Below are 22485 nucleotides of genomic sequence, written 5' to 3'. Positions count from 1 at the left end.
CTAGCCCTATGTCTTTTCTTCACCCACTCTCAACAACACTAGCATCCTTCATGTTGGAAGCACTGTACAAAAATGGAAAAATGTACAATCATAACAATTTGCTTGGTTTCTTACCCCCCGCCTCTCAAATTCTGGAGTGATGGCAATGATCCCCAAGTTCCCAGTTGCACAGTATCTGAACCCTGAGCTTTATATACCATACTTCAAGTGTGTGCAATAAACTCACAATATGTTTCATAACCTCATTTGAATTGGTGCCATTTTAACAACATTCATTGAACTATATGAAAGAAGCATTCTGTGATGATTTTTACTTTTTTCTTCAAAGCTAGATGAAGCTAAAGCTCCTTAATCCTCTTAAAAAACATTTTGTGACTCAGGTCTCAAGAAACGACTGTATTAAAAATTACTCCCTGATACAGTAAATTTGACTTTACTAGATTAAATCTCATTACACCAAGACTTGCATAGGAGTAAGTTATAAAGGTGAAGTGTCAGAAATCTACAAAAGAGGTTCCAAAACAATTAATAGCTACTGCAATATCAATCATCATTGGTGGTTTTTACTTTTATCTTGCCTTCTAGTTAGCTGTCCTCCTTACACTGTCAGTTCAGTTAGAATATTTCACCTACACCTCACAATATGTCAAAAGGAAGTAGACTCACGCTGTGCAAAGCTGGTAATTTTATTGGGTTCCTCTACCTTTAAAAATCTGTTACTTGGCCAAGTCTGGTTTCTGAGCTCTTTTTTTGCAGGGAAATTGAGGCAAACATTTTTATGTGGCCCTATGGTGTCTGCACACAACAAGAAGAATTTATATATACAAGGATCATTAGTGCAGTGTTGCACCCATTAGGATATAATAACCGTCAGGGAGGACAAAAAACAGATCAGCATCGTGCATTCAAACTAACAGGCACACATAAAAATACTTGCCAACTACATTTCACATGCAGAGGCTGCTGCAAGAAATATAAACTTTTACCCAAGGTTTTAACAGAGTTCCTTTTTTTTTTAAAATCAATCTAGCCGTAAAAAACAGATTCTCCACAGCACATTTTAGGGATTTGATCTATTCTTTTAATCTCTATACTTTGTTACTGCAAAAATGTACACAGAGGAAAACCTGAACATTTAAAGCATGTCATTTGCTGGAAATAGAAACTCAGACAACTGTAGATCTTAAAGATTTAGTACTAAAGAGATATTTCTTTCCCGCTACCACCATTGCTGAAAGGCATATTATGTATTTCCAACAGTCTTAAGGTGGGACGTAACTGGTACTATTCCATTCATTTTAAGTGGTATTTGGTTATAAAAGGATCTGCTGCCAGAATTTACACACATTCAGCATCATCAGCAAAGCAGTTAGTGCAACAACTAAACTATGTTTAACAGAAATGTGAAAAAATCATTTTAAAAACTACATTTTAATAATCAAACAGAAATAGGTTATTTTTAAAAACAACTCTTTCAAAGTTAAATTTGTTTGGACCGCAGTGGACTCAACTATTTTACACATTGTATTACTAGTAACTGAGGTTTGGTTTCAGGGGGAAAATGAAGTCCATCTTTGGAAAATTTAAATGAAGATGTCACAGATCCACTCAACCAAAAAGTTGTTATGATTGTTAAGGACAAATCTCCTCTTGGCAAAACTGCTCAACACATCCAAACTCCTCCTGTTTATCTCAGACAAATTGAGCTGATATCCTAAATTCCTCTGAAGGCTTCCTCCAACATCTGACTTTCTGTCATGTAAAAATGTTAAAAGGAGTTATAATGCAAAGAAGCACCACAGGCATAATGTGGGTTTAGAACTTTAGGAAAGCTCAACTGCTGCATGAAGTCATGAGTGAAAGACTCTGGCACTAAAGTTAACCTAACCACATCAGGCTTGATGCCCTAGGCAGATTCACAAAAACATATGTTGTAAATTATCCTGAACAAAAGAAATAACTTTTAAAGGAAATTGTTTCTCAACTTCTGAGATGTGTATGTATCTATCTCTATTTTACACAGATAGTAATGCAAACACATTCATGCTGTACACAATGAAGGAATGAAGTACTCACACAGCACTTCCAAATCACAATAAGAAAAACCCCATCTAATATGGTAGGGAATGAAAGTTAGGAATTTTGGGTTCTATTGTATTGGGCAAATCACTTTATCCTTTTGTGTCTCAATTTTCCCATCTGTAAAATGGAGTAATAATTAACTACTGTGCAGAGGTGTTATGAAGTTTACTATATTAGTGTTTGTAAAGTGTTTTCTGGACCACAAATGAAAGCTGCTATGGAAGTATTTATTAAAAAAAACCCATACACAATATAGTCTTTCATCTCTGAATATTTAGCAGTGGTGCTGTTTGCTAAGATTTAGGAAGGACCTCAGGAACTCTGACTGATCTCAGATTTCAAGGGACTTGCTCCAAAAGTAGTGCACAATGTCTACAGGCTATGTCAACAGGCTTTGTCTACAGGCAAGGGTACAATTTTCTGGATTATTTACTTTGGCTAATCTTGGCCATTTCCCCACCACCATTTGGAAGAAAAGTGAGTATAAAGAGAACCTATACACAAATAGTTGAGGGGAATAACAAATACTATCAACCTCTCACACACACCCCCATACCCACCATCACCAGTGAATCCTATTAAGAGATTTTGTTTTCCTACATGCTTTATAATTTGAAACAGCTTTAACATAATGCTTTCATGCCATAATCTGCCGGCATCCAGGACTGTGCATATCCCTTTTCCCCCATGGCTCTTCATCAAAGGAGGAAGACATAGTATAAACCTAAGGAACCTAGGGATGTGATTAGGTAGGACATACAAAAATATAATATTACATGTGATCATTAGAGAGATTACACTACCAATTAGTTAATTTTACTCTATTGCTCAAATACTTCTAGTTATTTAATCCAGTATAATTTCAGCACTGTAAATTGCAATGTTTCTGGTGGTGTTTTTTCTTGGCACAATGTTTCCTTACAATATGGGATACATTGTGGCCTGGTGAAAAGAATGGTATTCTTGATGTCCAGGTGGGTGGAAGCCAGGCATACATCACATGCTGCAGAGGAGGGAGATACCTTTGACTATGCTGATCGTCTGCCTTCTTTGCTGGCCATTTTACAGAATATATAGCCGTATCCAAGATCAACCAGTGATACAACAGATAGGATGTTTTTGTTGTATAACTAGTATAAGACTAGGAGTACTTGTGGCACCTTAGAGACTAACCAATTTATTTGAGCATAAGCTTTCGTGAGCTACAGCTCACTTCATCGGATGCATACTGTGGAAAATACAGAAGATGTTTGTTTTTATACACACGGACCATGAAAAAATGGGTGTTTATCACTACAAAAGGTTTTCTCTCCCCCCACCCCACTCTCCTGCTGGTAATAGCTTATCTAAAGTGATCACTCTCCTTACAGTGTGTATGATAATCAAGGTGGGCCATTTCCAGCACAAATCCAGGATTTAACAAGAACGTCTGAGGAACTGTGGGGGGGGAGGGGGGGAGGGGATAAACAAGGGGAAATAGGTTACTTTTTATAATGAATCAACCATTCCCAGTCTCTATTCAAGCCTAAGTTAATTGTATCCAATTTGCAAATTAATTCCAATTCAGCAGTCTCTCGTTGGAGTCTGTTTTCAAAGTTTTTTTGTTGAAGGATAGTATAAGACTGCGTTTATTGTTAGTGACAATTTACTCGCTGAAAATCAAACTAATAAAAAGGGCATTTTCCTTATATAGTATTTTCTAGGTCCAATGTGAATAGATTTCCCTTCAATTCAGCATCATACAATGGACCAACTGCCACACCATCTATTTTTATTTCTTTTAAAACACTGACATTTCTTTTATGAAGCAGAAGTATATGTCCCATCAATAAGTTATACCTGGGCACATATTTCCTTACAATTCATTGTAAAATTTTTTTATACCATCTCAGTTAAACTAAAGAAAGCTGAACTAACATATAGATACAGGTATATTATCACAAATTTTTCTTTAGTATCTCCTGGGCATTTTCCAAACAGAAAAGAAGGTACAATCCCAGCTCTGGTGAGTTGCATCTGATGAAGTGAGCTATAGCTCACAAAAGCTTGTGCTCAAATAAATTGGTTAGTCCCTAAGGTGCCACAAGTACTCCTTTTCTTTTGCGAATATAGACTAACACGGCTGCTACTCTGAAAATAGTCTAAATATTTTCCATCCAGTCTCTCTGGGTGTGCATGCTTCACACTCCAGAGCTGTTTTATATCTCCACAACACTATCTTAGGTCCCCATTCTACATGCATGAATTCCTAGTATAACAAATACAAAATTGCAGGACAGAAAAGTTATTCATACATATCTCTAGCTGATCCCACCATCAAACATTGTACAGAGGAATTTGAGTCGGAGTGACATTCCAGCCACTTGTATTGCTGCTTTGCCCATTATCACAATTTGTATTAGCCCTCAAAAGAACAAACCTTACTCATGAGGAACAGCAAAGGCCATGTTAGCTACCAATCTGAGAAAATATGGTCTACTGGTAAGAGAAGAGACCAGGGAGAAATGACCTAGATTTTGTAGAGAAAATACTCAATCCCATCTAATTCTAGCCATTGACAATGAAATTTCTCCCCCGGCTGTATGCACATCTAATCTAGCTAGTTAGTAAATATGAGTATCTTTTCAAGAGCAGGGGCATTACTAGCTTGGGCAGTACCACTTTATTAATGGTGACCCATCCATCCCATTTATTTAAAAAATTTAAAACTTCATTTCCAAAAGAAAAAGTGAGAGATGTTTGAAAAAAAGGCAAGGGGGAAAAAAAAGGAGTGGGGGAGAGAATAAACAAGCACACCTTAAGTCTTACATTGCCTATACAATAGACAAATATTATTCTGATCACGTATTAAGATTTATACACAGAATGCCAAAGTGGTCTGAATATCTGCGCCAATTAATTATAAGCAAGGATTTCAACAATCCGTTAAAGGCTAGCAGAGGTGAGGAATGACTACATCACAGCAGAGAAGTATTGCTATTTGCTTCATATTACACTGCTTTCACTGAGTACTTGTGTTGGGAGTTCCTTGAGTGGGGAAGTGGGGTTATAAGACGCTGAGGGGCAAGGGTGCCTCACATACCTTTACACAATTAGCAACCGAACTGAATCCATTCGGTTATGAAGAAAGCTGTCATATTTAACAACTGAACCGCACAGGTAGCCCTGAGCAACAGGTTTCCTACCCCTGCTCTATTGCTTTAGTTGAGCTGTCACTGGGAAAAAAACAAATACAGAAGTGTACTTATCTGGGAAGAAGATTATTTTCACAACTGTGCGCCAGGTTCAGAGAAATAAGAGCTAAGCTATATGTTGGCACATCCCTTGAACTGAACCCAAATGTACTTTAAGGTTTAGAAAGAACTATTCCTCTCTCCCTTTCACAAGGCTATGAAAGGACCAGAAAAGGGGGGCCTCAAAGTTTTATACCAAGCCTCTGAGCCACTTGATGATAGCCTTTTACTACTAGAAATATTTGTTTTTTTTAAATGTAATGTTGACACCCCTTGATGGGCTGTCTGTGGTGAGTATTGACCTGGGAGCTCTGGATCTTAATGCATGAGCCTCTACTGCCTCAACTAGAAGACCCAGGTCTCTTAGCTAGGGCTGTAGCAGGCTCATCAACCTCTATATGGCCTAGCCACCACTGAAGGGGGACAGAGTGCCACACCACGTGGGCATGACTTACGTAAATATAAGTTTAGATTCTGCATGGCACAGTGCAAATGATAGATTTTCCATGCTATGTGTTCATGATGCTCAAGAGATGGAAATTTTGTGGGTGACCATTATTAATGATCTAAGTAGCAGCAGGACTGTCATCATCAGTACCAGATTCAGCAGCAAAATCTGTTAAGGCACAAATTCTGTGTTCTCTAGAACATAACAGATAGGCTCCCCCACCCCCCCGCAAATTAGTTTAAAATAGGACAGTCCTAGCTATGCAAACTCAGTGTTCCTTTACATCACAGAAAGATTATTTTTGTGCTAACTAGTCTACATATACATTAGCTCTTGACAAAATTATTGTTCTGTATTTGGGTTGCCCACTGTCTAGCACGTACTCTGAGAAGGAGTGAGAATGGCTATTTATCTACCGAGGGCGAACTTCACTCTCTCTGAGAAACATCTGTGGAAGATTCCCTTCTACAATGTGGCATCTGCTTGTTTGCTGGCTAGTTATCAAATGCAAACCGAAACATCTGTGTGCCAGATATGGTCAATCATGTGTTCCCTCTGCTAAGCTATCTGAACTGCATGCCAGTTACTTGACTTAAATCAGATTTAGAGGGGATCCCTTGGAGGTAAAAACCCACAGCATTTTAAGCAGCATTTAAGTTTTCTAGTAACTGCTCTTATCTTCTCATTAATTTTGCAAGTGTCTGTATCCATGTGGCAGTTCTTCATTCTGTAGTAATACTAGAAGAGCCACAGAATTTATTTGGGGATAATTTGTTCAGGTATCAATAGGCCCATACCTTTATGATAGCTGATGGGGAAGCAGGATTTGCCTTGCTATTTCTGGGTGTGGTCAACTCTGCCAACACGAATCTCAGTTCTGGCTGACTCCAACCAGTAGCATCCAATCAGGGCCCTGGCTCAGAGTTCCGAGTGAAGGCCAATGGCAGATCCAGAAAAGAAGGGAAAATGTTTCCCAAACAGCTGTAAAGGTGGCTGATCTATAACCTCAGAACCACCTGCTCATGTGGAAGAGATTCTAGGAAGAGGACTGGTGTCCCTAAACAAAATCACCATGCTACATCTCCCCTGTCCCCAGGCGACAGATGGAATCAAGGAGCATCCAATAAAACATGGTCCACACTTTAGGCTGAACTCCATAATGACTATGGCATCCACAAATGATTTGAGAAAAATCCACCAGATTTGCTACCAGGAATGTACAAACCCTAAATGATGTCAGGTACCAGGTTTTGTTAGTCCAAGAGTTGAAAAGATACAACATTGCAATTGTATAACCAAGGCAACGACTTGTGAAACATGGTCATCATTCTGTGAGGATGCAGGTTTACTGTATTCTGGAGGAACTAGCTACATAAATTGAATGGCACTCATCCTCTTTCCACCATTTAATCAATCATTCAGTGTGATACCCTATTTCTAACCGACTGCTATATGCCAGGTTGATGTGGTGCCATGCACAGCTCTCCATTGTTGTAGCTACAGATGCTAATAAAGATAAATTATATTAGTAGCAAGAACCAATGGCTTGATCTGCTTCACTGCACAATGACCTTATTATACTTGGAGATATGAACCCTAAACCAAGTTGTTCCAGAAATGGCTTTGAGACTATTCTTGGCCCATTTTGCTCTAGAAGAATAAATAAATCTGAGATTTCTCTCTTTTTATGTGTCTCATAATATTACCATCATTGGAAGTTGGTTCAGGTGCTTAGATATTCATCAGGAAACCTAGATCTCCAACAATGGTTGGATGAGGAAGGAGCTGAAACATATATTGGATCATAAAGCAGTAAGGTCATATCGGGTGTACACAGAGGTGCAGAAGTCCCAGCAAATACTGACTATCATCTCTTTATGCTAAAATGGCAATTACCCTCTGATTTCAACAGGAGTGACCTGTTATGAAACATAAGGCACAATGCATCTGTGAATATTCAGCACTTGCTAATAAGTACTCTGTCACAGTGTGCAACAAATTTGATGCACTTGGCACTCTCCCAGATGATGCAGAATCAGCTTGGACAATCTGGAATTCTACGTGCAACACCCTTGACTAAACTGATCAGACATTTCAAATTTTGCAAAAGAAATCTGAGGCCAGACAGTGGCATGACAATGGGGTATTTTTTGGGCACGAGTAAAAGTGGATCATGAAGTTTATTTTGAGAACTTGGCAAAAGAGGTAGAAGAAGGAATAAGATTAATAAATTATGATCTGCACAGTTATTCAATCACTTTGATCCAAAACTGGACTTTGTGCAGGGTTTATGCCAATAAATAAGGCTGATGATAACACATGTTCAACCCAAGAAGAAGTCCTACAAAGATGGAAAGAATATTATAAGACCGCACTTAACTATCCTGAACAACTCCATGCTCAGATCTGGACAAGTTAGTAGATGAAATCCCTGACTCTGAAACCTCTACATTGGAAGAGGTCCACTCTGCCATAAAGAAACTGAGAAGAGAGAGTCCTGCTGGACCCAACAGCATAACACCCGAACTTGTCAGATGCACCAGAGTGCCCATAAGTGTAGCATTATTCCAAATTTTTGTCCAGGCTTGAACCACAGGGAAGGTACCAATGGAGTGGAGGAAAGGGATCATCATTCCACTTTCTAAAGGTAAAGGCCAGTGCACTTAGTGCAGCAGTTACAGGCCAATAATTCTCCTTTCTGTTCCTGGAAAAAAACTGGCTCATCGGTCACTCCCAGTTTGCACTTTTTGGTCATACAACTCACCTCAAAGATGAAGCCCATTCACTCTCAGTCTTGAAGATCAGAGTTGAAGTCAGGAGGGGACAGTGCCTGGCCACACACTAGTGGTGACCACGCAGCCATCCACGATTAACCTGGCTGCACTAGATCAGTAGTAACCCAGTGAAACTTTTAGACATCTGCAATAAAGCTGTGCGATGTGGCCACGGACATTCAGTGCTATGGACTCATGGGGTCTAAGTGTATTGTTGTTGTTGAGACAGGGTAACCCAGGAAGGCTGGGATATCATGGATGAGGCTTAGCTCAGTTTTGTATGTTTGATTGTTTAAACCTAAGATTTTCAATCAATCAGGTCCACCGCAGAGGGGAAGGAGGGAGGGATTGGAATACAGATAGGGACCACGCATCTCAAAGAACCTCCAGTTACAAGTTAAGTAAACTCTTCCTCTTCTTTGAGCAATGTATTCATTGACAAGCCGTATCTAATTAGAAGGAGGGTGAGAGGAAGATTGTGGAACCATGGAACAGAGGACCACCGCACCAAACGAGGCATCTGTCACACAGTCTTGCACCAGCGCATAATGGGAAGAGAAAGTGTGTACCAAACTCCACGTGACCGCCTTACCTATGTCCATGAGTGGCATGTCGTGAAGTGCAGCCATAGCTGATGCTTGACTCTTGTGAAATGGGCTAGTACCCCAAGGGGTGGAGACAGTCCCGATAATTGATAACAGAGTGCAATGCACCTGAAACCCACTTAGAAATTCCTTGAGTGGAGATGGCCTGCCCCATAATTCTTTCTGCTATAGCAACAAATAATTTAGGAGACTTCCTGAATGGCTTCATCCTCTGCAGGTAAAAGGCCAGGGCCCTATCGACATTGTGGGAGTGAAGGTGACGTTCCTTCTCTGAGGCATGCGGCTTTGGAAAGAAGGCAGGTAAGTGTATGTGTTGGTGAGGTGCAAGCAGGAAACCACTTTCGGCAGAAACTTGGGATGCAAACGTAAGGAAACTTTGTCCTTATGGAATGTAGTAAAAGGGGAGTCTGCCATAATCATCCCCAATTTGCCCACCCTTCTCACAGGGGTAATAGCTATCAGAAAATCCACCTTCATGGAAAGAAGGGAACGGGAGCACGAGGCCTGTGGTTCATCAATGCCATGAGAACAAGGTTGAGGTCCCAATGGAGAGTGATGGCTTGAACGGGAGAATACATCCACATGAGGCTCTTCCAGAATTGTACAGTCAATGGGTGAGTGAAAACTGAGTGCCCCTGCACATAATGGTGGAAAGCACTAATGGCTGCTACAGGCATCTCGATGGAGCTGAGAACGGGATAGGAGATATAACAAGAGAAGAGGAATGTCTGTGGCCCCAGGAGCAAGATCTTTCTGTTGAGCCCAGGAGGCAAAGTGTTTCCATTTGGCTTGGTGGGAGCACCTCGAGGAGTCCCTCCTACTCCTCAAGAGGACGTCACACTGTTGATGAGCATTCCCATGCTACCAAAGATGCCCCTCCAAAAACCAGACTCTCAGATGAAGCATCTGCGGATCAGGATGTCTGTTGTCCTGCCATTGTTTAGCATGAGCAGTTCCAGGAATGTCTAGTGGGAGAGAAGGATGCTTCGGCATGCGGAGAAAAGGAGGAAACCAGAACTGGCAAGACCAAAATGGGACGATCAAAATGACCATCACTCTGTCTCACTGAATCTTGTGAAGGATGCAAGGCAGTAAAGTTAGGGGGAGAAGGCACAACTGATCTGGTCCAACTTAGAAATTCTATAGCCAATGACTAGTGTGTCACCTTGGGAGTGAGCTTTGAGCCTGCCCTTGGAACCATACTGGATGCATTTGATATTGGTGTGGGAGGCAAAGAGATCCCTCACCAGAGACGCCCCCACAACAGTGAAAAATATCCTTGACCACAAAGTTGTGTAGTTTCCATTTGTGGTCGGCCACAAAATTCCTGCTCAGAGCATCTGCTGAGTTCCCAGGAGATAAGCCTCTGACAACAGGATACTGTGTGCGATGCACCATTTCCAGAGGCAAACTGCTTCCACGCAAAGCAACAGTGACCTTATTCCCTCTTGTTCATTTGTGTAGTAAATTATAGTGATGTTGTCCAACATGATGAGAATATGGTGGGAGTGGATGAACAGGAGAAATGCGTGACATGTTCTCCATACTGTCCTAAATTCTAGGATGTTGATATGCATCCTGGATTCCCAAATGCTCCAAATCCCTTCCATTATGTGTTCGCATATGTGGGCACCCCATCTGTTAAGTGGTTCGTCCATAATGATCATCATGCTTGGTCAGGATGGAAGGAAAGGCAATCAGGTGCAAACCTGTTCTGGGTCCATCCATTACCAAAGCAAGGAAAGAACCCTGGGGTGGGGCAGTTATTTGGGTGTCCATGGAGTGAAGCATCGGAGAATGGGCTTTCTGTAACCACAGTCGTAGACAGCAGAAGCAAAGATGAATGAAGGCAGTGACATATGCGCATGCCACCACATGGCCATGAGGGGAAAGGCAAGTTCAGTCTGGAACAGAAGGACTGGAAGTCACCGAAGCAATCAGTTCTAGCAGGGCCAGGAACCAGACCTGTGGTAGATAGACATACGCAGCGACCGCGTTGATGTACACTCCGATGAACTCCAGAGACTGTGTAGGGTCCAACATTGATTTTTCGATGTTTACACTCGCTCCCAGGGAGGAGAGGAGTAGAAGCAGCAGGGAAGTCAATGCTTGAGCTTTGTGTCTGGATTGCACTGCCAGCAGCTAGTCATTGAGATAAGGGAAGATGAGAACATCTTGATGCCAGAGGTAAGCTGTCACTATAGAAAAGACCTTGGTGAAGACCCAGGGAGCAGTGGTGAATCTGAACGGTAGAACCCTGTATTGGAAGTGCCAAGGGACCACAGTAAACCTCAGAAATCATCTGTGGGTCAAATGGATATCTATGTGACAGTAAGAGTCTTGCATATCAAGAGCCATAAACCACATTCCTTTTTCTAGCAAGGATAGTATGCTAGCCACGACTGTGATCATATGGAACTTTGGTTTGTATATGAAGCGGTTGAGATGACAAAGATCTAGGATTAGTCTCCATCCTCTCTTTTCCTTGGGTCGCAGGAAGTAGGTGGAATAGAACCCTGTGTCTTGAAAGGCTGTGGGCACCGGCTCTATTGCCCCTCTACGTAGGAGGTAGTCTACCTCCAGGGCAAGGATACTGTTCAGAGAGTGGTCCTGGAGGCAGGATCAGGATGGGGGATGTGGATGAGGTAGTGCTGTGAACTCAATCACATAGCCATGTTAAATGACACTCAGGACCCGCTCGTCCATTGTTATCATGCTCCAGGCTGGTAGAAAGAGCACTAGATGACCCCTGAAAGGAGTGGGGTGCAAGAACAATGGGTTGCAATTTGGTTGATGGCTCTCTAGATGCACTCAGAAACATAGCTTACGTGAAGATTGAGTGTGTGGAGTCAAGGACTGTGTTGATGGGCCAGGCATATGGGGCCACTGAGTGTTTTGATGCTTGTAAGGAGGCTCATGAGACCACTGGTGGAAAAACTGAGGAGCTCTGTGTCAATGTGCAGTAGGTGGCCGATAGAATTTGCACTTGGGTGCTGGTGTATAAATGCCCAGAGATCACAGATTGGCTCTAGAGTCTTTGAGTGAGTATAGAGAATGTCAGTCTTCTGGTTGAAGAAGTGACATTCAATGAAGGGGGGTTCCTCAGTTGTGTTCTGTACCTCCCTTGGGAAACCAGAGGAATGTAACCAAGATTCTCTCCTCATGACAATCCCTGTGGCCATAGTGCACAAAGATGCGTCTGCCAAATCTACCATGGCCTGAAGCATCGTCCCAGCAACCAATTTGCCTGCTTCTAAAATAGCCTGGAAATAGGAATGGTCCTGCTGGGGAAACTTGTCTGCAAATTCCGTTAAGTGGCTATAATTCAAAAAAGTTTATACCTTGCCAGTATCACCAAGTAATTAGAGATGTGGAACTGAAGGCTGGACAATGAAAAGACCTTACAACCCAGAAGGTGCAGTCTCTTACCCTCGTGAATCGGAGTGGAATGTGGACGCTGCTGTCTGGCCCACTCAGTGGCAGCTTGAATAACCAGGGAATTGGGCGAGGGGTGAGAAAATAGAAACTCAGACTCCTTTGCTGGTACAGAGTACATATTTTCTGCCTCCTTCGGGGTGAGTGCACAGGTTGCCAGGTATGCCAGATGGTGCAGGCCAGTTGGAGAATGGCATAATTGATTAAGAGGTAGCACCACTTTGTTCCGATACTGATGCACACAGAATGTCCAGTAACCGATGCTAGCTGTCCTGCACCTCCTCCAGTGGAATGTGGAGGGTCTCAACCACCCTCTTTAACAACTCCTGGAACTGGTGGTAGTCATCTCTGCGGGGAGGAAGGAGTTGAGGACACTGTCACAACCGGAGATGAGGAGGGGAGCCACTCCAGATCTGGCAGTACCACTGGAGTCAGGCTGATTGGTGCATCCTCCAACCCTGGTTCCAAATGTCTACCCAATGAAGGCCAGAGTGGTGAGGTGGGGGATTCCTTTTGAGCAGATCCAAAAGGTGCTGAAGGCAGATACTGGGGCCAACGCCACCAGTATGGCCAACCAGGTGGATCTTGCAGTTGCTCTGGTGGTCCCCAGGAAGCTGGGTACCAATGGCTCCTGGTTTGAGGGAAGGGAGAATATTGCCACTGTGCCAGCAGAGCCTTTGGATATTTTTGCTGTAGGTATGGGAACGGTCGACCATGTGCATCATCTGAATCTTCCAGCACTGAGAAGTCAGATCCTTGTTCAAACGGCAGAGCCACCAGAACCAGCAAACTGAGAATGTCACAGGGGAGCACTCAGGAACATGACCTGAATGTGGCAAGTCCAAAGCAGAGGACCAGAGTCTTTTTAGAACCAAATGCACCAGAAGATCCAGTGATTTCATCAACTAGGGCAAACAGTCCACAAGGTCCAGGAACTGACTTGAGTCTCCCAGTGTCATTCCACAGACAGAATCGGAGCTGGAACGTGGGCAGAAGGCTGCCTCAGAACTGATGATTCCTGTGGTTCTGCAATACTGATGAAGAGGGGATGTGAAACTCAGTGACCGGAATCGATGGGTCTGACATTCTGTGTGACTTCTTGTAATGCTTGTGGGCCTTGAAACATGCTGTTGCTCCATGGCCAGAACTTGTGGAGGATGCAGTGTCTTTCCTGGGCTTTGAGGAAGACTTACTGTCATGATTATGCGTATGGTTCCTTGCCTCACGGTTAGGCCCTGGCACAAGGTCCTTAGTACTGGTACTGGTGGAACTGGACTGGAGCATCATGGTAGGGGGTGCATTCCTCAACTGCAACAGAGAGGTTGCTCAGCCTTAATCTAACTGAAGGTATTAGCAAGGAAGGAGAGGCAGATACTGCCTCTGAATGTGACATGGGCTTCACCCAAGAAATAAAGGCAGGGTTGGTGCCATCGCTGATTGAAAATAAGTGAGGGCAGGAAGCGCAGATCTTGAACCTCAGCATCTTCGGCATAATTCAGTAACTAGGTGTGGGTGCTGCGGGTGGGGGGGTAGGGAAACCTCCAAAGCAGTGTCCCAAAGTCCTTAAATCCTCAGAAAACTACTACTAACACCAGAAACTACTACTACTACTACCAAAAATAACACCTCACAATAAAATGCTAACTATATACAAGGAATTCTTAAAGTGCATCACAAGAGATGAGAGAACAGCAGAAGCTCCTACTTGGACCATGCAACACTGAGAAGGAATTGAGTGCGCAGTCGGTCTGCCCCACCCTTTATCACCCCAGTTGAAACATGGCGCATGCAAACAACCCTCAGTGGAATACAGATAGGGACCATCATCATTCAGAGAAGAATATAGTATTCCAAAGGAACTCATGAATTATGCATGTCATTATAATGATCCTTTCCTAGCCACGAGATTGAATGGTGATAGTTAGCAGCCCTGCAAGCAAGTAACCCTCTTAGCAATAGTCAAGGTTCCAAAGTGGTGAGAAGTCTACGTAAATTGGGTAAAGTCCGGTGATAAAGGAAAACGTCTTAGTGAGGAATAGACTGAATGTGACAGCATGAAGCAGAAGATGAACTAGTACAACTATTACTATCATCATTATAATAATATGGGGTTCTAAGGAACATCCTCATAGCATTTGGGTGCCATTCTTAGTCCTGGTGAGTTATGGCTCTTTTGTCCCGTGGTCTCTTCAGACAGATCATGATTAATAGCACTCATATTGTTGTGAAATATAAAAATGCCACATTAATACTCTGCAGCATAAGTGTCTTATCTACAAGACATCTCACAGCATGAAATAAGAGGCCTTGAAAATTTATCTGAAGAAACTTGAAGAAAGAACATCACAGGGTTTTTATGTTACAGCTGCTGCCTCTTATTAGTCTTGCCAGCAAACTATTCACAAAATTCATTACTGCAGCTAGTGTCTAGCATTAGGATACCTCTGACACATTATGGGCAGGCTCAAAGTCTTGCCTCATTTCTTTCTTCTTCTTGTAACCATCTGTAAGCCCTTGTTTTTTAAAAAAAGCTAGAATGCTCCAAGGCTGTTCTAAAATTAATAATAATCAATGCCAGCAGCATCTCAACACCCCACAATTCCAAGCCAGTCTTTACCATTGTTTTCCCTCCATCACACGCAAGAAAGCAGACTTCAATTTGGAGCTTTCCAGCAGTTGTTTTAAACAGTGAAAAGCTTTTTAAAATATGAAAATCACCTAAACAGTGTCCTTTTTAATATGTAGCACAAGCACCAAAATACCTGATCTACGTCCCCTGAAAACCCTAGTCAGAGACAGATATATTTTTTCCAAGCTTCTTTGGCCCATTTCTACCAATAATAGGACTTATGCACAGAATAGCCCCCAACACTTGAAAATGTACTGCTCAGTGTTCATCCCTCCTCTTGTCATATGGTTTTGGTATTTTCTCTTTTGGATATGTTTTTTACACTGCCATCGAAGCAAAAAATTAAACACCTAACAAACCCCAAATATTATTTGTAAGTTCTCATTTGAGCTTCCCTGAGCTGAGGGCCTCTGGGGATGGGGATGAGAAAGAGGAAACAAAGAAGGGAGCCAACATAAACAGCTTTGAGAGCACACATATAGAAGGCAATCTGATAGAACCACTCTTAAAATCCAAAACAGTTATACATGAAAAACATGAAAATCATAACACTGGATGTGACATATAAAATCAAAATCTAAAGTCAATTAATTACCAGAGGAAAGGGCTGGTTTAAATTTCAGATTAAGTTAGCAGCTGTTCACTTTTATGTACTTAGTTGGAAAACTAATACTACTTTTTCTCATTATACTAACACCAAAAAGGGAACACACATAAGAGCACCCAGTTTTGCCTAACATTCACTTTAAGTAAAGATATGAGAAAATCTCCATGTAAATAAGTTATATCAAGAGTTTTGTAACTCTCACCTTGTTGAATATCCCTCATTTCCAGGTGCAAACTGGATATCAAAATTCCTACAGTTTGAGATCGCTTTCCATCCAGCAGTTTGATAATCTGGAATTATAAAACAAAATGCTATTGTAGTCAAAATTATCAATCTACAAAACCCTTCATTATTAAAGAAGAGCTAGAAATGCTAATTTGTGAGTTAAATTGAATACTGCTCAACGCTTTTCATCATTTAAATGTGGTATAAGGCTATGATTATCTCAATCTTCTCCTGGCATTCTGTAGCCACGTATACAGGTAACAAGACATCAGCTTCTTCAAATTATTTAAACTTTTCAGTTCAAACGGGACCACAAAGCTTGGACTTCAAATAACAGTAATAAATACAAGCCAGCTCCAAAATGTAATTCATACCAGCGCCAGTAAGGAAAGATCATCCTTTATTTGTAGGATACTGTCTACCAGTAAGACAAACCCATATCAGATCTTTATTCAAGAAATGCATATTCTTTCCCCTTACCCCCATCAGGAGAATGTGGTGCAGGAGTGTGAGATATTCTGAGTAGGGCTGTTGATTAATTGCAGTTAACTAACGCAATTAACTCAAAAAATTAATCGCCATTAAAAAAAATTAATGGTGATTAATTGCAGTTTTAATTGCACTGTTAAACAGTAGAATAGCAATTGAAATTTATTAAATATTTTGGATTTTTTCTACATTTTCATATACATTGTATTCTGTGTTGTAATTGAAATCAAAGTGTATATTATTTTTATTACAAATATTTGCACTATAAAATGATAAACAAAAGAAATAGTATTTTTCAATTCACCTCATACAAGTACTGTAGTGCAATCTCTTTGTCATGAAAGTGCAGCTTACAAATGTAGATTTGGTTTTGTTACATAACTGCACTCAAAAACAAAACAATGTAAAACTTCAGAGCCTATGAGTCCACTCAGTCCTACTTCTTGTTCAACCAATCACTAAGACAAACAAGCTTGTTTACATTTACAAGAGACAATGTTGCCTGCTTCTTATTTACAATATCACCTGAAACAGGCATTTGCATGGCATTTTTGTAGCTGGCATTGCAAAGTATTTATGTCCCAGATATGCTAAACATTCATATGCCCCTTCATGCTTCAGACACCATTCCAGAGGACATGCTTCCATGCTGATGATGCTCATTAAAAATATAACGTGTTAATTAAATTTGTGAACTCCTTGGGTAGAATTGTATGTTCCCTCCTCTGTTTTACCCACATTCTGCCATGTATTTCATGTTACAGCAGTCTTGGATGATGACCCAGCATATGTTGTTCATTTTAAGAACACTTTTGCTGCAGATTTCACAAAACGCAAAGAAGGTACCTATGTGAGATTTCTAAAGGTAGCTACAGCACTTGACCCAAGGTTTAAGAATCTGAAGTGCATTCCAAAATCTGCGAGGGATGAGGTGTGCAGCATGCTTTCAGAAGTGTTAAAAGAGCAACACTCTGATGTGGAAACTACAGAACCTGAACCAACAAAAAAGAAAATCAACCTTCTGCTGGTGGCATCTGACTCAGATGATGAAAATGAACAGGCATCGGTCCGCACTGCTTTGGATTGTTATTGAGCAGAACCTGTCATCAACATGAACGCATGTCCCCTGGAATGGTGGTTGAAGCATGACATATGAATCTTTAGCGCATCTGGCACGTAAATATCTTGCGACGCCAGCTACAACAGTACCATGAGAATGCCTGTTCTCACTTTCAGGTGACACTGTAAACAAGAAGCGGGCAGCATTATCTCCTGCAAATGTAAATAAACTTGTTTGTCTGAGCGATTGGCTGAGCAAGAAGTAGGACTGCATGGACTTGCAGGCTCTAAAATTTTACAAAAATTATTAGGGGTATGGAATGGCTTCCGTATGAGGAGAGATTAATAAGACTGGGTCTTTTCAGCCTGTAAAAGAGACAACTAAGGGGTGGGGGGGATATGATAGAGCGCTCTAACATAATGACCGGTATGGAGAAAGTAAATAAGGAAGTGTTATTTACTCCTTCTCATAATACAAGAACTAGGAGTCACCAAATGAAATAGGCAGCAGGTTTAAAACAAACAAAAGGAAGTATTTCTTCACATTACGCACAGTCAACCTGTGGAACTCTTTGTCAGAGGACATTGTGAAGGCCAAGACTAGAAGAGGGTTCAAAAAAGAATTAGGTAAGTTCGTGGAGGATAGGTCCATCAATGGCTATTAGCCAGGATGGGCAGGGATGGCGTCCCTAGCCTCTGTTTGCCAGAAGCTGGGAATGGGAGACAAGGAATTGACCACTTGGTGATTGTCTGTTCTGTTCATTCCCTCTGGGGCACCTGGCATTGGCTCCTGTCAGAAGACAGGATACTGGGCTAGATGGACCTTTGGTCTGACCCAGTATGGCTATTCTTATGTTATGTACATAATTCTACATTTATAAGTTCAATTTTCATGATAAGGAGATTGCACTACAGTGCTTGTATTAGGTGAATTGAAAAATACTATTTATTTTGTTTTTTTCAGTGCAAATACTTGAAATCAAAAATAAATATAAAATGAGCACTGTACACTTTGTATTCTGTGTCGTAATGGAAATCAATCTATTTGAAAATGTAGAAAACATCCATACACATTTAAATAAAAAGTATTCTATTATTATTTACCAGTGCGATTAATCGTGATTAATTTTTTTAATTGCTTGACAGCCCTAATTCTGAATATGTCTCAAAGATAATTTTAATTTCACTACAGCCCATCCTCGAGTCCTCACTTTCCAACACGTTCTTCTTGATCAAAGAAAGCTGATGGCTTTTCCTATGGCTCTCTTTCAACACAGCTCCTAAAATGCTCAGAGATTGCTGAAAAGTTCTTCTTTCCAATGATGACTGAGCATCTGCCACCAAAGTCAGGAGGAGTGAAGGACTTTGACCATGTTTTGAATATTAAATCATACATGTTAGTGATCTGTGTTGAGCCCAAACTATTTTTGTGTGTATGTGTGTTGGGGGGAACGACTTTAGCATATCAAAATGAACAAAAGATCCATATTCAGGTATGTATTACCTCAGAGCAGGGATAGGTACATACATAAAATACTGAAAGGTGAATCTTCAAAGTTTTGGAGGTTTAGTTCACCTGATGGCACAGATAAACCTGAGATGCAAAATTAGGATTTGAAGCCAAACTTCCCATAAGTTTTGCGATGTTTGTACATGTGGTTTGGTTTGTACCATTAGAGAGATATGATAGGAACAAGTCACAAAATTCAGATCCAGAGATGAACTTCCTCAAAATTCAGGAGACGTTTCATATCCAGGGTCAGGCTCAGGACCATCTCTTGCTAATTAGTTTGAAAATTCAAACACTTCACCAAAATCTGCCTCTCTCTAATCTAGATTTCAGCAAGGCTGGAAACTTGTACAGCTAAATGCTTAATAGAGATATCCAGCACAGTATGTCTGGGGAAATACTGTGAGAAACTGAATTTTAATCCTACCAACAGGAGCATTCAAATATAAATCAAAACAAACCGTTAAACTTTTCCAACCCCCAAAGTCGTGATATAAGTTTTGTTATCCCAATAATATATTTTAGTGGCTCTCACAGGAATGAAAACTGCAAAGTACAGTATGGTTTAAAAAAATCTCATACTAATTCATACAATTGTTTACTGCAATACTCCTATCTTATGGGCCCATTCAGGGACATTTAGCAGAGCAGCCACTCAGCCAATCACAAATACAAAAGTGAAATGGGAGTTGGGAAACATGGTAGAGAGAGAAAGGCTAGTAACATTTTTGTCTGAATAAATGCAGGGTTAATTATTATTTATCAAGTGCTAAAAGTGTGCCAGACACTTCACAAACAAACAACAATATATGGTACCTCCAACAAGGATCTTACAAGATACTTATGACCATGCAGTAGAGGCTCACCACACAATTTAATGAATGCTAGTTATGCTACATATAGCATATTTTATGCCAGCACTGCAAATAAAACATATCCTGAAAGTCTTTACACACTATATTTATGATACTGTATGTTAACTATTAAAATTAATTAACTTTGTATTCTTATTCTATGTATTTTGTTTGAACAGGACAGAATCCATGTTCTGAATTTCCCAAATATACAAACATACAAAATGACTTGGATATAAGTCACTGTATATGAATACTTTGCATACATCTCCTCCTGTAAAATGTGATTCTTTGTAAATGTTAGGAAGTACCCAGTATATGATGGTCATTTTTGAAGCTGTATATGAGTCTGCTGAACTAGGTAGCACATTAACTTCTAACAGGGATAATTATAGACTCGACTAGTATGCAATTTGTATAGCATTCACTGACCTCCAGGTTGACCCTGTTCAGGGTCAAATTTATATGTTGTCATAAACCCCATTAGACATGCCTAGTTTGAGGTAAAACCTTTCCAGACTATACCTCATACAGATAATATGACATTTGAAACTAATACATTAGGCTACTTCAGAAAATTGTTGATATGCTCTCCAGATCTGATCAAATTAGTCCACTTGGCTAATTTTTCTTGTAACTTTTTTAAAAATAAAAATTGCAGATAACTGTAATGGCACATTAAAAAAAATAGAGATATTCATATTGTATCTAAAAATCTGTGTAGAAATAAGTACACATGGTCATAATTAACAGAGATCAGACTAGACCCAGACTACTTGAAATAACTTCAGCGAAACCAAATTTGTGACTAAAGGCTAATATTTTATTCATTAGATAACAAAAATGGTAACAATAAGACAGTAGAATAGCTCAAGTAGGACATACAAAACATATTAAAAATACAGTTGTAATGCTATGTAATTGCATAAAGAATTTTGTTGTCAGAATTTGGAACCAATGAAGAATTAGAAGACCTTTTGCAACAACCAGATGCAATCAATATTAGAAATAGGGAATATATTTTCTGTGGCATCTCCTTTGCCTCAAATTATGGTCAGTTTCGGGAGGGTGCTGGCAGCAGAGTATAAACTCTATTTGAGAATTTTATATAGAAAACAGATGTAAGGAGGACACATCACTTATCCAACTTATTAAAAAGCAAAAGGTAATGAAACAGAACTTTGCAAAGGCACCATTGTTGTATTTAGTCTATATCTGTTAAAGATGACCTGGCATTAATCACCTCTCAGCAGTCTGCAGGCAATGACAGGTAAGCAGCTGACTTCTTCGCTATTAGTGGATGCTGTTCTGCCAGCTGGCAGAGTCTGTCTAAGACTGGACATGGCAGCCAGCAGTCTGTCTCTCCTCTAGAGAATAAACACATCATTGAAATGGATGTAGCGTCTTCTGGCTCAATGAAAAGAACGTGAATGCTGCTGCTGTCTTATTCAGTCTATCCCCTCGTCCATAACATAATTTGCCTTAAGTGGCTTCTACTGACTGGCCATTTAAAAAATATTAGGCTACTTGATTTGATGCAAAGTGTTCTTTGTATGTCTCTCTAATATCTACCATCTATTGTAAAAGTGGATATGTACTCATACTTGAATACATTTAGCTAAATTATTCTTACATCCAGAGATGAAAGTAAGACGGTACGCCCCAGTACGGCGTACCTGTAAGAGCCAATGCGCCGAACCAGGACCGGCTTTCCCAGACGGCAATTTAAAGCCCTGGGGTAGTGGTGGCAGAGCTCCGGTGGGGATTTAAAGGGCCCTGGAGCTCCAGCTGCCGCTACCGCCCCGGCCCTTTAAATCCCCGCCGGAGCCCTAGGGTATCGGTGGCAGGGCTCCGGAGGAGATTTAAAGGGCCGGAGCGGTAGCGGCTTTCGGAACCGCAAGCCCTTTAAATCCCTACCTGAGCCCTGCTGCCCGAGCTCTGGCGTAGTGGCGGCGGGGTTCTGGTGGGGATTTAAAGGGCTCGGGCAGTAGCGGCGGCTGGAGCCACGGGGCCCTTTAAGTCCCTGACGGATCCCAGCCACTGCTACCACAGGGCTTGGGCAGTAGGGCTCAGGTGGGGATTTAAAGGGCTCGGGGCTCTGGCAGCTGCTACCACAGCGGAGCCCCAGGCCCTTTAAAGCTCTGCCAGAGCCTAAAGCCCCGGGGTAGTGGTGGCAACTGAGAGCCCCCAGGGCTCCTCAGTGATTTAAAGGGCCCGTGGCTCTGCTGCAGTAGTGGCAGCTGGAGGCCTGAGCCCTTTAAATCACCCGATCCTCAGGGCTCCCAGCTGCCTCTGCAGCTGGTAGCTTGGGGGTGATTTAAAGGGCTTTGGGCTACCGCAGCTGGAGCCCCAGGCCCTTTAAATCAAGATTTAAAGGACCCGAGGATTTAAGGCCCTGCCTCTTCTGGTTAAGGCCACACCCCTTCCAATTGAAGCCATGCCCCCTGCTCAGGACTCCAGCGTACTGGTAAGTCCTCTAACTTACTTTCACCCCTGCTTACATCCCCACTAATGGGTGTTTCTTTAATGCAGCCA

At 41.3% G+C, this 22485-nt stretch overlaps 1 protein-coding gene across 2 annotated transcripts in view; it reads right to left on the bottom strand.

Annotated features, from left to right (window-relative positions):
* The window catches only part of LOC140913108 (formin), a 246752-nt gene that overhangs the window by 125966 nt on the left and 98301 nt on the right, over positions 1-22485 (bottom strand). For both annotated transcript variants that reach the window (XM_073348842.1, XM_073348843.1), the window contains one exon: positions 16016-16103. In XM_073348842.1, coding sequence (XP_073204943.1) covers positions 16016-16103 — 88 coding nt within the window. The remainder of the gene's footprint in view (positions 1-16015; positions 16104-22485) is intronic.

Source organism: Lepidochelys kempii, chromosome 6 (assembly GCF_965140285.1).
Source record: "Lepidochelys kempii isolate rLepKem1 chromosome 6, rLepKem1.hap1, whole genome shotgun sequence".
NCBI lineage: Eukaryota > Metazoa > Chordata > Testudines > Cheloniidae > Lepidochelys > Lepidochelys kempii.
The sequence above is the reverse complement of the archived record's forward strand: the minus strand, read 5'-3'. Positions and strand labels throughout refer to the sequence as shown.